General features: G+C 43.4%; 1 protein-coding gene across 2 annotated transcripts in view; it reads left to right on the plus strand.

Moving 5' to 3' along the window:
* PKD2 (polycystin 2, transient receptor potential cation channel) overlaps nt 1-13772 on the plus strand; it is a 58538-nt gene that overhangs the window by 3640 nt on the left and 41126 nt on the right. The window contains exons 1-2 of one of the 2 annotated variants that reach the window (XM_025197266.1): nt 7-106; nt 8344-8457. In XM_025197266.1, the coding sequence (XP_025053051.1) occupies nt 8364-8457 (94 nt within the window). In that variant the 5' untranslated portion in view covers nt 7-106; nt 8344-8363. Of the gene's footprint in view, nt 1-6; nt 107-8343; nt 8458-13772 lie in introns of those variants that run through there. The other variant, XM_025197265.1, reaches the window with a different exon arrangement.

Raw genomic sequence — 13772 nt, forward strand, 5'->3', positions numbered from 1 at the left:
CGGCGGCGGCTGCAGCGCGGCCCCGACCCTCCCGGGCTGTCCCTGACCCCCGGGCCCGGCCCCGCCCGCCGCGCCTGGGCCAAGCGCCTGCTGCGGCGCCTGCGAGGTAAGAGCCGCCCGCGGAGGCACCCTCGCCTCTGGGGTGTACTAGTGCGTGTGGCCAGGGGGGGTGTGGACACGGGGTGTGTTTGTACACAGGGGTGCGCATGTGTGTATGCATGTGTGCTCCTGTGTGCACGTGTCTGTGGGTGTGCACGGGTGGAGGGGGGGGGGGGGGGGGGGGGGCATGGGGGGAGAGTGGGGTGCAAGGAGATGAGGCAGAGCTTGGGCTGCTTCCCTGGCCCGGCTGCTTCCCTCTGCAAGCCCAGGGCAGTGTTGGGCATCCAACTGCTTTGCAAGCTGGGCACCCTCTGATGCGAGCATGGGCAGGGGGCAGCTGGATGCCCTCAGGCCTGGGACAGGCGGCTTTGCACTGGGCGGGATTGGAGGCACTGTCTGCCTTGGGGACTTGCTGATTCCTAAAGGCATGAGCTGGCATCAGCTCTTGCCCACCTGGATAAACATTGTGGCAGAGGGCTGGTAACAGTTTAGGGCTCCTGGAGCTCCTTGCCCCTGGGTTGTCTGCGTGTTCACCTCTGGAGCTAGTTTTATGTGCTCACTAGGCTAGGAGTGCTCAAGCTCCAGTTCACATCCGCCTTGTGAGGCTCCCCAGGGATCAGGCCACCCTCCCTCAATGCCAGGTTCCCAAGCCCTGCGTGAGCCACCTTTCCCCTCTGCCCAACAGGCCAGGCTGGGGCTGAGCCATGCCCCCTTTCTCTCCTGGCTGGATCAGGGCTGGGTCATGCCCCTTCCCATTTTCCCCTACACCCATGCAGGGCTGGGCTGGGCTGGGGTAAGCTGATGGAGAATAGGTTTAGGTTAGAGATCAGAAGGCAATATTTTACAGTTAGTGGCGCCAAAATCTGGAACCAACTTCCCAGGGAAGTGGTCCTTGCCCCTACCTTGGGCAAATTCAAGAGGAGGTTGGATGATCACCTGTCTGGGGTCTTGTGAACCCAGCATTCATTCCTGCCTGTGGCAGGGGGTCAGGCTAGATGATCTGTTCAGGTCCCTCCTGACCCTAGCTACTATGAAGCTGCCTTCCCCTGTGTAGCTGGATTGGGGCCAGGCTGCTCTCTGCTCTCATCCCTTCTGTGTAGCCAGATGGGGCCCTGCCATGCCTGCCCTCACCACTCTGTGCCGCCCCCCCCGCCCCCCCACTTGTGGGTGCCTGTGCTGTCTGTCCCTGGGGGAGCAAGCAGGGAAGGGTTAACCTGTCTCCCCAGTAGCAGCAATACTTCCTGTGCCTTTTCATTTATGCAGTTTCCATCCGGAGTCCCATCAAGTCCTGGGACCCTCCTGGTCAAACTCTTCCTGGCTCTAGCCAAGCTGGCAATATACTTGACCAGGAAGGAGGCTCTGGCTAGAGGGACTTCCAGGGACTGTGGGGCTGTTTTTCTGTCCCTGGTCCATTTACGCCTCTGAGCAGAGTTTCACTGAGCTGTGTCCGTTGGCTCCTTGGACTCATTGGTGGGCCAGTGGGCGCTGTTCAGTGTGCTTTATTTGATGTCCTCCCTCGGTGCACTCATTTTGAACCTTTGACGGTCTCTCCCATCCCTATTTTGTCCTTTAGTTGTCCCAAGCGATCTGTGATGTAACCTTAGCGGCCCTCCTCATCAAAGGGGGCTTAGATTTACTTGGTGGGCTTTGGCCCACGCTCTGGAATGGCCTATCAAAAGGCTGGCCTGTTTGCCTGCCTGTCCATTGCCACTGCTGCTCTCTGAGTCAGATTCAGCTTGGAGAAGAGCAGCAACTGGGGATGGGGGGCAGGTTAACCCTTTCTTGCCAGCTCCCCATGTACAGATAGCATAGGCAGTTGCAAGTAAGCATTTGGTGGTGGGGGGAGGAGGACTGGAATGCATGGGTGGTATTCTTACGTTTCCGTCCTCCAGGTCCCTGCTGGCTTGAGACTAGCTGGTTGGCAGGCTTGAAAGCATGATTCTCAAGATAAACTCAAAGATTTCAAATTGGTTTTACCACCGTGAGTTCCACTCTGACCTGCTATGGTCTTTCTGAGTTCTTTGTGACAGAAGACTTGCTTTATTGTTTTTCTGTACCCAAAAAATGAGTGAAAACAAAGCTGGCATATTCTGAGAGGTGCCTTGATTTAAAAAAAGATTGAGAACCACTGCACTGTGCAATAAGTGTGTGTGTGTGTGTGTGTGTGTGTGTGTGTGTGTGTGTGTGTGTGTGTGTGTAGGGAGACTGAAAAATAGGCAGTAATGTCTAATTATATATTGTATAACAAGTATGAATGTGTATACTAAAATCACTCTGTTATCTGTGTGTGTAAATCTAATGCTTGGAAAAGGAGTTGACTCAATAGTTGTAGAAAATGAAATCTTCTTTTGCTTAGAAACAGGTCTGGTCTCCAGGCAGTTATAACAGAACTGTGAATTCCCCTGCCTATCTGCTTCACCATGGATCTGGAAGGAGTGTTTTAAAGTTTTTGACTATCTTGTTAGAAAATTGTATTGTTGGAGTATGCCTGCAAGCACTAAGTTAGATGGTATGATGGTGATCGTGACTTAGCGGGCTCATCTACACATGCAGTTAATGCTCATGTATAAACTCTGGAGCACATTGCTCTGGAGCTTATTTGTACACAGCACATGGGGTCACAGAAGCCTGAGTTCACAGGGGGGACCTGGAGGGTCAGCCTACCAGCCCAGGGCTGCTCTGACTGGGCTCCATGTGCCCCAGCCAGCCATTATGCAGCACAAGTGTGCTTCTGTGCAGGAGCTGCCTGCCAGCTAACCCTGTACTGAATCACCCTGTGCCCCAGCCACCCAGGGCAGCATCTACATGTGCACTGCTGCATGTGAAAAATCATTACCCTGTTGTGGGGTTTATTAGTTTTGTGTGCCCTAATAGGGGCACACGTGTAGACTCCGAGATGTTTACTGTGCAGTGAATCAGTCAACTGTGCAGTAAATGTCTTGTGTAGATGTGCCCACTAGGCGTTAGTGTTGCATTGTTTAACTTGTTACTGCCACAGCTCAGTCATATTTTGTGCTGCAACAGTGACAACAACTGACTATACTAATTTGATCTATACTGTTGCTAAATGGCTTTTGGTTGTTGGTTTGTGGATTTTCACTTGCCTAGTGTAGAGTTTATTTATATTTCCAAAAAGGCTCCCCTCCCCCTCTTCCTTTTTAATGCCCTGAGCTGTCTAGTCAAGTAAGATCTTAAAATGGTTAACTGCTTCACACTGGGAGTCTGGGACTGGGAGACACGGCATACTAAACAGTTCAAACCTTGTGTTGAAACTTAAGCTTTTGAAAGGCATTACAGTTAAGGCATGATAAACTAGTTAATCACATCTTAAGTAATGACCTAGCCACACATTCATTCAGTTAAAGAGGTGATAAAATGAGGAATAAGCCACAAAGTTATTACACAAAATATGCATAATCACTTTTGTGGTTGATTCCTATCATTTTAAATTAAACTCAGTTATTTGTACACTAGTTTGGGTGAGTGGACATTGGATCAAGTAGGAATATATTTTTCTGGCTGAGTCTTTCAGTTTGCCACTTTATACCTGTGTTATAGGTATCAGCACTGGAGAGGAAAAATTTGTCATGGGAAAGAAGCTGTTTGGAAACAGGATTGTTAGACATCTGGGCTGAGGGCGGGGGTTTTAGCCTAGTGAAAATGTCTCAGACCAGCTATGCCATTTGGAATGTAATACCTAATAGTAACTTAAATTTGTTTTTCTTTTTCTGTTGCAGGCCAGAAGTGTAGGCTCACCTTGGTTCACCATATTCTGTCTGGTGTGATACTCCCACATGCAGCCTTTTGGTGAATGTTTTAGTTCTCTTCAAATGACTATGCATGATCGCACCAGTGAAGCATGTGCTTTAAGGAACCTGGTGGGCCTACACTTCAGGGTTTTGCAATGCAGAAAAATACAGGGTCAAGTTTTGAATGACATAAACAAAATGACCCTTTCATTTGCCTAGGACTTTCAGCCTATACTGGTAATATTTTACTGAAATGCATAAGGCATTTATCAGCTGTAAAACAGTGTTGTTTTGTCTTGTATTGATGTATATGGGCCCAGTATTAATTTTAGGTGCTTAATGCCTCAACATCCATTGACTTGAGTATAATTTTGAGTAAATATTGACTTCAGTATAATATTTAAAATGTAAGTTACAGCAGCATAGAGCCTGACTTACTAGTGTGCCATTCCTCAATTGGGTCTTTTACGTCCTTACTACATAGATCTCTATTTTCAAGATTTACAGGTGGCATTAATTTTTAAAATATGTATAGGGACTACTTACACTTGCTTAACACATAAGTAGTTATAGTTGTCACTAAGGAAGCTGGAGGTTATTGGGTACTCTGTGAAAGGAAGGTTCCAGATTTGACATAAAATAGGCTGAAGGATTCTTTTTGTAAATGTGCTGAACACCCCTGTGTTGAAGTCTACCTAAATTGACTGCAGAGTAGTTAAAAGAAGTGTTCAGCCTAACATTGGAAATGCATCAAATTATTGTTGTGATTTTTATGGAGAATGAGGTACAGGAGACCCTCGCCATTCGTGGATTTGCGGTTTTGAATGTTCGCGGTGCGTCGCACCAACCCACGTTCTCTCCCCGCGCAGCATGATGACGCTTTGTTACTACGCTTTGGTGATACTTTTACATTCAGTATGTTGCAATATTTCAGCAGTAATCCATACCCTTAATCGTGAGACCTAAAAGAAAAGTGAATGATAGTTCAGCGAGGATCCAGCCTGTTTATCCTAGCCTATTATCGGTACAGTATAGTATTCACAGGTTTCTCCATTCGCGGGGATCTCTACAACTTATCCCCTGCAAATGGCAAGAGTCTCCTGTACTTGAATATGGGAACAAAGAAAGGATAGTATAGTGAACATCTGTTAGTAGAAACCCGTTAGTGTCCCAGTGCTATGTTGCTCTGAAGTGGCTGTTGCTATTACAGGGAGTGTTGTGTGACTACATGGCAAGGAACATGTTTTCAGGCAAATGTTGCTGATAAGCAATTATGGTTCTTAGTGATGCAGATAGATGTCTTAATTCATTTTAGCAAGAGGCAAGGATTTTTCTAGGCTGATGATGCAGGTACTCTAGTGAAGTTTTAATTCAACATGTTCTGCAGTGAACTGTTAGAGTAATTAAGTAGTGTATGTCTAGGCAACTAGAAGCAAGCCAGGTGATAAATAGTACTCAGAGTTATCAAATCTGTTTTGATGGGTTATCAAAACAAATCCTGTTCTAACCAACCATTCAGAGAGAGAGATACAAAGCCTATTTTAGGATGCTGAAAAAAAAAGACGGGAGCATTCAGGCAGTAGCGTGAGCAAGCGTGTTGGCTTTTTATTTTTGTTGACTTTTATACACAATTCTAACAAGTCACATCAAAGTATTTTAAATTTTATTTTTATTTTTCACTTGTCTCTATCACACAACAGCAGGATTTTTGCATGACTGCCAGTCTCAGTTAATGAGAGAGCCAGTATTGAATAAGTAGAGGCTTTTCTCATTTAGGATTGAGGTATTTGTTATTGGTGAGTAATGTACTGACAGCTAGAGCTTGACAGTCTTGTCAGTTTGATTCACTGGCTGTTCCAAATTTCTCCCTGTTTGAGGTTATTTTCCTGCCTTTCCAGTGAAGCTTCCTAATGCATTCTGTTCTCCTAAATGCTCTGTCTGTTGAATGTTGTTCTTGGTGACTCTTCCAAATGTCCTTCTTTTGCTTTCCTGTTCCCCTTTCCAGAGCGTCCAGAGAACTTGGCATTCTTGGAATTCTGCATGGTAATAACTGTAGCACTTATCAGTAAATTCTTCAGCCTTGGTTTGTAGCACAACTATAAAATTTGTTTTCTTGTAATGGTACCAACTCCTGCTCTTTGTATATTAATGAAAAGTTATTAAAAATGAAAACAGAGAGGAAAATAGTGTTCACGTCATTACTCACTGTGCTGAAATGTTGAATTATTTTCCCCTCTGGCTTTGTGGCTGGGTTACATCTTGAATTGCTGTGATTTAATGGCTTCTAAAAATATTTGTCATGCTTTTCACTCCATCCAGGAAGAGCATACACCAACTGCTGAAGCTTCCTTAGCCTGACGAAGGGTTTTTGAACCCAAAAGCTTGCTTAATAACTATTCTCCAACCATTTGGGTTGGTCTAATAAAAGATATCAAATTCACCCAAGGAACCTTGTCTGCCTATGTCCTTGGACCAACACGGCTACAACCCAAACCCTTTGTCATGCTAATGCTTTTGGAATGAACCTTTAACATTACATAAAAATGAAAGACCGAAACCTTATTATCCATGTCTCTTCCTTTCTGGACAGCTTTTATTTGGTATCTGGATTATTCACATTTCTTGTATATATTTGTAGGTACTGTATTTTTGCTTCACACTCACGTTAGTTTGCTTTAACCTGTCATTGTTGACTTCAAATTAGTGTGGTATTTTGAAGTGGTTCATGATTTTTCCTGGTGATTTTTAGATCACTTTATTTCCATGTGCTAATGATGTAAAGGGGATTGTTTAACTCCTTGCTACCTAAAATGTCTGAAAATGGAGAAGGATAAAACATTGGTAATCCTCCAAGGGAGGGGTGTCAAATATATAGCCCATAGAGCTGCTGTATTTGGCCTACCAGGTTAGTAACAGGCCACTGGTGCCTGTGGGGTGACTGTGGGGGAGTGGCTTGCTGTGAATTTGGAGCCTTGGACCCTAGTGGACTTGATCAGCAGCAGGAGGGTGAACGAGGCCCTGGTCAACCTCTAGTCACTTCGCCACTACAACCTCCAGTATCGCCACTGCTGTAATCCCAGGTTCTTGGCTGTTGCCCCTCCCTGCTGCCACTGCCCTGTGCCTCATGCTAGACCTGGAGCCATCATCATTGTGGGCTCACATGCTGGAGCTGAAGTGGCTGCCTCGGCACAGAACATATCATTGGCAGCCGCTTCAGCTCTGGCATGGGGCACATGGAGGAAACTGGTGCAACCACTGCTTCTTTGTGCACCATGCAGGAACTGCAGCTGCTGCTGCTGCCACCACCACGGCCACCACCAGAGCTCCTGGTACCCTGGGCTGGATCCAGCCTACAAGGAGCCCTGTGGTCTGGATCCACCCCAGGGCAGGAAATGAGTTTGACACTGCTGTAAGGACAAACTAGGGGCTTTAATTAATTGAGGGTGACTTCTTTTGTTCTACTGAAAATTAGAATGTGTGGGAAGCTTTACTAAAGCCTCTGCTATCTTCCTGCCTTGGCTGTTGAGGGAGAGGAGGTAGTCTGCTGGTTATAGCAACATTTTTTGCAAATGTTTAATTTTCTGCATTCCCTTCTATATTGAAATAAAAAATAGGACCTCTACTGCAGATTCAGTATTAAAGTGCCTTTACTTCAGCTGCTTTGCTAGAACTAACATTCACCTAATTGTGCTTTCATGGTCATCTTTTTAAAACTGTAAATTGGGGGGTTTTTTGGAAGATAAATGCCACTGAATGTCTTTGGGGAATTGTATGTGCTTGACTGCATAATGCTACCTAGCTAGCTCAAACCTGATTTTTTTTTTTCCCCCTTGTTTTTTACATTATGAGTAGCATTCGTTATCTGCTTGTCATGTTGCTTTTTTGGTTTGTTTTTTTTTTTAAGTGCAAAGAAACTCCTTGGCCTCACTGTCTCCTTTTTGATTTTTAACTGCATAGTTGGTAAAACTGACAAGGAGCCATCAATTTCCAGGCTAAGGCAGCCCAGAATTGACTCAGTTCTGTGGGTTTTAAAGCTGGTATTAGAGGAGTAAAGCACTGAGAAACAAGTTAACCAGACTTAATGGGGTGTGAAAAGTGTAGTCCACCTGTTCCATATTAACCAATATTGTTTATGTTGAGTTTCAGTAACTGAATAGACTGTTATTAGTGCTGACCTTAGGTAGTTAAATTGGAGTATGTGATAACACTGTTGGCAAATATTCTACAGATTGGTAAGAGATCCAGTGAGCTGCTTTCAGTTGGATAGGGGGGAACACTCTCTAATCAGTCAATATGTTCAAGTGCCTAGCCTCCTTTTGATGCACAAGAGTGATTAAATTTAAGCAGTGTATGTATTAAATGAGATGGATTCCAATTTTTATTAAAAATGGAGCAGACATGGCTTAAGTATCAAAACATGTGGACTCTGCCTCCAGTCTGTTACTATGGTAGCTACTACAAGAGACCTTGTTCAATAATATTTCTCTCTTTAAAGGTTTGTGGGGCACAAGACTGATGGAAGAAAACAATACTAGCAGAGAGAGATACCTGAAAAGTGTGTTACGAGAACTGATCACATACCTGATTTTCCTTGTGGTCTTGTGTATCCGTAAGTACTGTAGTCACAACTTGTACTAATCATGTGTGACTCCTAGTTTTTTTTTAAGGTAATATGAGAACTTTTAAACTAGGTTAACTGCATTTTCCCCCCTTCTTAGCTACCCCTAGGCCTTCCCACTCAAATAGTTCTTTGGCAGTTGCAGATTAAAGCTATTTACATAGCGGTTCCTATAACAGTCAGTGTTGCTGTCAGACACAATTATGACACATTTTTAAAACACTAAATATAACTGGTAATAGTGAAAGTTATCACTAAATGATTGGAGACAAACATTAAAGTTTAGAAAGTTACAGAGAAGCTATAATTTTATCACTGGACATAAAACCAATATTGCTGTGCACCAAAGTTCTTTGTAGTGGTGCAAGCGCAGGAGGCAGTAATACTTTTACCACTGTTAGGTTTTTGTCATTGCATGATAATGTGACAGTGACTGTTCTAGACAAGTCTTCAGTCCTGTGCATGCAAATGCATTGCTGTGTCTTACAACCTTATGTGGAGAGTGTGATGCTAGATGCCAGAAGATGGAGAGCAAATGCTTAAAGCATGGGACTACCATTAACTTTCTATTGCGTATTATTTGGTGTGGCATCCAGAAATAACGGGACCTCCACCACTGGGCTGTTGTACATATATGTATGACATCATGGTCCCTGGCTTAGTTTTCAGTTTTGTTTACTGGCTACCAACTAGAGAGGGGTAAATTGATTCAGTGTTTTAGTAGGAACTGATTTTAATCCCTAATTAAGGGACCAGTGACTCTGAGTTGTATCTTCCATTATTTTCTTAATACCATTACAACTGTGTAACTGTTTTAAGTTCATACTTGCAAAGCATGATGGGCACACTCATGTTACCTGGGACACAGCTGTGCAGTAACTAAGGTGGCCAGAAACATGCAGACACTATCATAAAAAATTCATTTACAGAGTGCCACCTGAGCTTAGCTCTTGTTGCTTTTAGGTATTGCATAATGACATTGAAGGACCCATTGGTGATTAGCACGTTAGTGTTGCTTATATAGGAGCCTTGTCAATAATCCACACAACGTCATATGGAGTTTTGGTCGGACTCTTTTCAAACTAGTCCATCTCGGTCCTATGTTCTGTTCTTGGGAGGCTTTAGGCATTTTTTATTTCACTTTTAAATGAGTTGAATAACTTTAAAGCACAATGTTTTGTATTGTGAAACAAGTACTTTTCAGTGCATCATGGCAAAAGTGAACTGAATCATGTACTGACCATATTCCTGTATCTTGTGGCTTTCCTTTACCAATTTTATGTGAAAAGTTGAACAAAATCAAGTATAAGATTTTCTAATACAACAGGCACACAAATGGTGTCTTACCCTTTTTTAGTAGCTATCCATCAAGAAAAACTTAATGTTTTGTGCATGTGTTGTATAGTTTCAGAGTTTTAAACAACCCTATACATAGGATCCACAATAGGAGCTTTCTGCATGGTCTATGTTAGTGTATTGTGCATTTACGGTGGACATAACATTTCTTCTGCCAAAACTGTTAAAACAAAATGTATTTAACTTCTAACTAGGGGTGCACCGATAGAGATTTGGGGGGCTGAAACCAATAACAGATTTTTAAGGAGGCATATTGGCCAATACCGATCCAATATCTGATACAGCTGTGTGCAGCTGGTAAATCTATTGTGGTGGATGGGGAGCGGGAAGGGAAGGGGCAGAGGGGGGTGCAGATTGAGGCCCCTGCAGGAGGGAGGGAGTGCAAGAAAGCCAGTCAGTGAAAATGTAAATTGAGGCGGCTGGGAGGGAGAGGGGATGTAGCAAGTAAAAGTGGAGAGGTACCTGGGGAGTCAGATGTCAGGCAGGTTACAGTGCATCATAAATCCAATGTCTGTATTGAGTCTGAATTTTTGTATCAAGGAGGTTGATTTAAGTGAAGTTTTATAGGCTCCTCTGTGAAAAGTGCTTTGTAAATTCCCTTTGAGGATCAGGACTGAGAGACGAGAGAGAGAGAGAGTGGTTTTCTTGTGAGAAATGTGCCCCCACTGGTAATTGGGTGTTCTTGTCTTTAATAGATGTCCAGTGTACATTCATTCTGGTGCGCAGTTGTTGTTTGGTTGCGCATTTGTTGTTTGGTCTCTCCTATGTATTTTCTATCAGGGCATTTTGTGCACTGGATGAGAGATGTAACGTTTCTGGAGGTGCAGATATAAGATCCTGGAATAGTGATGGTTCTGTTGTGGGGTATAGGAATTGTGGGGGCACTGGAGATCTGTTGGTGGGTTTTCCATTCTTGTCAGGGCATGATTCGGATCCATTTGGTGTGTTTTGGGCTGTAGCAAGTTTGCTTCTGATGATGAGGTTAGCGAGGTTCAGTGCTTGTTTGAATTTACAAAACACTTTTCACAGACAAGCTTGTGAACTTTACCGACTGACTGCTCAGTTGATCTAATAAAAGATATCACATCTACTCAAAGAACCTTGCCTGCCTGTTCCTTAGATCAACACGGCTACAACCAGAAACCCAGTTAACACACAAGTGACATGAGTTTTGCTTTCAACAGTTTGAGGGGCACTTTCACAGAAGCTGCTGCACCCATCTCCTTGAAACCTGGTAGGCTTCATGCCCTCAGAAGGGGCTACCATCCCTGCTATTTTCATCTAAATCTGCAAAAAAAAATTGACAAAGTTATAGGTATTTTAGTGATTTCCCATTATAGTCTATGGTCGAATCGGCGGCCCAATCTCCAGATCCAATTTGGCCAAATCGAATCGGAACAGTGACTCAACACTGAATCAAATCACTGTCCTTCTGAATCAGCCAAATCCGAATTGAATACTTGCCACTTTGCACAGACCCTACTTGCTAGTTTTTATTAATATGCCACAATTTAGGTTGTAAAATAGATTTTCTAGCACAACTGAGACAAAAATAACATTCTGACATTTTTTCACAGCTTCCTACCACATGTAGGCAACTAATCATGGTCAGTAATAATTATGCTATTGCATAGTACTAGAAATTAGTAAAGGTCTGAATATAACTTTTTAAGTAAAACGCCTGCAAATATCTTTAAAAGAGAGAGAGAAACAGACACTTTTCTGGTTATGATACTATTAACAATTAGCATACAAAATGGCTGAAATATATGGATTTTCTTATAGTCCATTTGTTCAAAAGTAATGCCAGAAAATTGGGATTACCAGTTCTGCTACAGACTTTTCCCTGGCAAAGCAGTTGTGAAGATATATCAGCACAGTCACAAAATCTACTCGCTCATCACCACAGTGATGACAAAACAAATATTTTACTTGGCTATACAAAAATATTACTGACTCCTAGCTAATATAATTTTGAATGGCTGTTTTTATTTTTTTTTAATGCTCCCTAGCTTAGCCACTGACATTTCATGTTTTCAGTCAGATGTGAGTGACTTGCAAACTGTTTACGGACAAAAGTAGAAATGCTTGATATATTTAAATAGAAAAAAACCACGTACTAACAGAAATATAAAATTGCACCACTGCTTTGGGTATAAGAATGATTTTGGTGTCCATTGAGGTTTTTCTTTAAGTATTCTTTATGCTACTGGTGTAGATATATTAGCATTCAGTTGTGTGCCCTAGTTTGTTAAAGATATTAGCTATTACATTATTGTATCATCTAACAGTGCTCGGAACATCCCTAGGAGATGTGATAGTAAAAATGCAAGTAATTGATCCATGTTGGCACTAGGGGAAATGCAGCACACAAGGCGTGTCTACATGAGATACTAAATATGTAGTAAACTAATTCTACTGTGCATTAATGTGTCACGGCAAAAGCCATGGTACTGCACTAATACGTAGCAGAATTATTCTACTGTGCATTAGCATCACTTAATGTCCCGGTTACTGTGCATTTAGTTAGCACCTATTATAACAGGTACTAAACTGAATGTGCCGTAACCACGGTGCATGAATGCATGTGTAGATGTGCCACAGAGAGGGGGAGACTCAGAGAGAGAGAGAGAGAGATAAGGGGAAAAAAAAACCCTCAGGATTTAAAGCTTACTCCATTAGAGTTTTAGTGCTGCTGGAAACCCTAAGAGATCAGTCGGCTGAATAACTTGATGTGAACTTCCATTGAGTGCTCTGCACAGATATTGTGAATAATTAATTTATTATCCTTTAAAATGTATTTTGGGTGTGGGGGAGAACTGTTGGAAATTTTTACAGCATTTTATTTCAAATAGAAAGGAATGTGTTTTGTTTTCAAAATATTGCTCCCGAGTTCTTGTTTGCTTGTTTAACATGTCCTGAAGTTGTTTGTCTTTTAGGCTGGGCATAACCTGAATGGCAATTTTCCAGTAAAGTTGAATGCCAAAAGAATTTAAATATTAATACTTTTTAAAAAGTAAATTGTCTGGAGAGTCTGTGCACCCCTATGGGTCTCCTTTGCCTGCTCTTGCTCATCACTGCTATGCACTGGACTCTGCATCCAGGATAAGCAAGGCTGCAGCAGGGGTCCTAAAAGCAGAGCAGAGCAACCCTGGGCACAGGCCAGGGAGACCTGGGGAGGCAGCTGAGTGTTGAAAGGTGGGTGCAGAGAAATGCCTGGGGAATCAGGGGCAGATGATAGTCTAAGCCTGACAGCAGGCCACCAAGACTGCCCCCTGATTGGTTCTGTATTTATTTAATTGTATTGGGTGAGTTTTGTCCCCAGGTGAATATTAGAGTTTGTAACTGTTTTGTTGCAAGTATGGCTGACTGGGCCTGAGGAGAGTGAGTGAGGGTCTGAGAGAGCTGGACAGGGAGAAAAGGCCCCAGGGTGGACTTGGAGAAAAGAAATGGTCAAAGGGAGGACAGGGTAACGTCCACGTTAGGACAGATGAAATTGGAATGGCACAATAAAGACTGGTTGTTTTGAAGCAGTCTGCTGTGCTGTTTGGGATTTTGGCACTCGGACCCCTCTTCCTTTTAAAAGAAGAAAACACTCTGAGCAGGGACATGGACATATCCCCGCCCCCTCACCCCCAGGGAATCTGGACAGACCCAGGGGAGGCGCAGCCTGGCCCAGGGGCAGTGAGGACCTAGTCAGGGAACTTCTGGAGGAACTAGACTCACAACCCAAGGGTGTGTTTTTGTTTGTGTGCGCGCTTTGGCACCACTGAATTATTTTCCCGCCGTTTTGGAGCTTTCTTTGCAGGGTGCATTTCTTCTTTGCAACACAAAAATGCACGGTGCAAAGAGTTCCCGCTATTCGAGTGCAAATTTGTGTCCCGCTATTGGCCAGTGTTAAATTATTCACACGTAGCGGCTAAGAAATTGGTCGCCGGCCCATTTAAAAT

Source organism: Alligator sinensis, unplaced genomic scaffold, assembly GCF_000455745.1.
Source record: "Alligator sinensis unplaced genomic scaffold, ASM45574v1 scaffold125_1, whole genome shotgun sequence".
Classification (NCBI taxonomy): Eukaryota; Metazoa; Chordata; order Crocodylia; family Alligatoridae; genus Alligator; species Alligator sinensis.